General features: G+C 35.3%; 1 protein-coding gene across 1 annotated transcript in view; it reads right to left on the bottom strand.

Moving 5' to 3' along the window:
- Positions 1–242: 242 nt before the first annotated feature.
- The window catches only part of srrm3 (serine/arginine repetitive matrix 3), a gene marked incomplete at both ends in the record, with an annotated part of 51,725 nt that continues 48,851 nt past the window's right edge, over positions 243–3,116 (bottom strand). Inside the window, one exon of the mRNA XM_081365161.1 lies at positions 243–438. Coding sequence (XP_081221287.1) covers positions 243–438 — 196 coding nt within the window. The remainder of the gene's footprint in view (positions 439–3,116) is intronic.

The raw sequence follows: 3,116 nt of genomic DNA, 5'->3' as shown, positions 1-3,116 counted from the left end.
AATATTTGTACTGAAGAAAAAATAAATAAAAAAAGTTTTTTTAATTTTGCAGTGTAATTACCCTCTTCACCTTTAACCTATTATTTTTGTTCAGTGTTACTCCACCCTGACGTTTTACAGAGTCCTGTCACGAAAGCAGCCGGAAACCCTGACGCCCGCTGCGTTCAATCGTTCTCTTCAGCACAGATCCTGCGGTGGAAAGGTGTCCTGCAGCGGTCCCCCCTGCGCACCTGCAGTCGGCCTCAGAACCCGGGACTCTCGTAGCTGCTTTGGCTGTAGTAACTGTGTGTGGGACTCGGGCTCCTGGAGCGGCTGCGGCTGCGACTGCTGAAACTGCTGTAGCTGCGGCTGCGACTGCGACTGGAACTGCTGAAGCTGCTGGCGGAGCTGGAAGAGGACGGGCTCGGCCGGTAGTACGGGATCGGCCGCTTTCGTGCGCTGCGGAAAACACACAGAGATATTATATACTGCAGACACATACAAGTAAAGTATTCAGAAGCACTTGAACACCACTTTGACCACTCAACAATCAAATATGCGCTGTGTGCCATCAGTGTAATGTCTATGGAAGCTTGTTTCTGCCACAGAATAAACAAATAAAAAAAGTTAATTCTGACCTTTTTTTTCTCACAATTGCGAGCTTACATCTTATAATTCTGACTTTTTATCTCAGAATTGCGTGTTGTAAAGACAGATTTGCGTGATATAAAGTCAGAATTGCATGTTGTAAAGTCAAAATTGCGTTATAGTCATAATTGCGTGTTATAAAGTCAGAATTGTGCGTTATAAAGTCATAATTGCGTTAAAGTCATAATTGCGTTATAAAGTCATAATTGCGTTAAAGTCATAATTGCGTTATAAAGTCAGAATTGCGTTAAAGTCATAATTGCGTTAAAGTCATAATTGCGTTATAAAGTCATAATTGCGTTAAAGTCATAATTGCGTTATAAAGTCATAATTGCGTTAAAGTCATAATTGCGTGTTGTAAAGTCATAATTGCATTATAAAGTCAGAATTGCGTGTTATAAAGTCAGAATTGTGCGTTATAAAGTCATAATTGCGTTATAAAGTCAGAATTGCGTTAAAGTCATAATTGCGTGTTGTAAAGTCAAAATTGCGTTATAGAGTCAGATTTGCGTGTTATAAAGTCATAATTGTGCGTTATAAAGTCATAATTGCGTTAAAGTCATAATTGCGTTAAAGTCATAATTGCGTTATAAAGTCATAATTGCGTTAAAGTCATAATTGCGTTATAAAGTCAGAATTGCGTTAAAGTCATAATTGCGTTAAAGTCATAATTGCGTTATAAAGTCATAATTGCGTTAAAGTCATAATTGCGTGTTGTAAAGTCATAATTGCATTATAAAGTCAGAATTGCGTGTTATAAAGTCAGAATTGTGCGTTATAAAGTCATAATTGCGTTATAAAGTCAGAATTGCGTGATATAAAGGCATAATTGGGTTATAAAGTCATAATTGCGTTAAAGTCATAATTGCGTGTTGTAAAGTCAAAATTGCGTTATAGAGTCAGATTTGCGTGTTATAAAGTCAGAATTGTGCGTTATAAAGTCATAATTGCATGATATAGTCAGAATTGTGTGATATAAAGTCAGAATTGCGTGATATAAAGTCAGAATTGCATGATATAAAGTCAGAATTGCGTGTTGTAAAGTCAGCATTGCGTGATATAAAGTCAGAATTGCGTTATAAAGTCAAAATTGCGTTATAGAGTCAGAATTGCGTGATATAAAGTCAGAATTGTACGTTATAAAGTCATAATTGCGTTAAAGTCATAATTGCGTTATAAAGTCAGAATTGCATTATATAAAGTCATAATTGCGTTATATAAAGTCAGAATTGCATTATATAAAGTCAGAATTGCGAGATATAAAGTCAGAATTGTATTATATAAAGTCTCAATTATCTTTTAAAATGTTTTATTCTGTGGTGGAAACAAACTTCCATAAATATCAGTTATCACTTTCTTCCAGAAAAGAAATTGAGTGTATGTTGTTTTAAATGGTAGCCGTTTCTCACTGGTCCGAGGTCCAGCTTAAACAAGATGGTTTATCAGGTTAATCTCACCAGCTAATCAATCTTTTACATGCCTTGCGCAAGGGATTTGGATATTGATTCTGCAATATTAAATAATATTTTTCACTTGAATAAAACAGTTAAATTAGATATTATCATTTTTAGGTGACCCTTCCCCCCCAGTGTAGTTTCTTATTTAAAGACCCAATTTATACTGTGAAAAAATGTATTTATAAATATGTTTAAAATACTATTTGGAAAATATTTACTTTCTATTAGCTTACAATACAATACAGTTACAAGTCTTGTGTTTAAAGAGTATTATTGTCCCATTGTTCCTGCTGTTTGACTTCCTGTGTTTTTTAATTAAGATTTTTATTAATTTATTTTAATCCGATTTTTATAATTTGTATTTATACATGTTTTACACTGTTCCCCCTCTGATATTTCCCCAGACCCCAGTTTTAAAAACCAGCTGTGATTAACTAATGGGATTGGACCAGCTAAAAACCATGAAAAACCAGTTACCATCATTTCCAGGCATTAGCGTATTCATAAAACACTGTAATCTCAGTGTGAACTTTAATAAACATATAATCATGTTTGGGTCAAAGCGGTGAAGTGTCCACTTGCTGCAGTGATGATTAGTTTCTGTAAGAGAAAAGGACGTTCAGCTTTGGTTAGCGAGTGTTAAACACACACTCATTCTGCGGTCTCATTATGTAATCAGACAGTAAACGCACACCATGGGCTCCGTCTTCAAAGAGAAACATTAGCTCTTAATGGCTGCATCCCAAATCACATATTTCCACACTAAATAGAAGGCAAAAAGCGTATGTGACAAAAGAATTATGTCCAAATTCACATGTGCTCATAAAAGAGTACGCAAAACAAACTCGGATGGTCTATGTAAATCCAGATTACATTTATACTACATACACTCATGCTATAAAGAAAGTGTTTTAGCGATCGTAGAGTGATTACTTGTTCAAAATAAGTAGGTACTCATGAGAGAATGCGATTTCGGACACAGCCACAGTATGTTAGACACACATTCACACTCTATTAGCATTTAGCATGTGC

Source organism: Scardinius erythrophthalmus, assembly GCF_964197995.2.
Source record: "Scardinius erythrophthalmus genome assembly, chromosome: 5".
Classification (NCBI taxonomy): Eukaryota; Metazoa; Chordata; class Actinopteri; order Cypriniformes; family Leuciscidae; genus Scardinius; species Scardinius erythrophthalmus.
The sequence above is the reverse complement of the archived record's forward strand: the minus strand, read 5'-3'. Positions and strand labels throughout refer to the sequence as shown.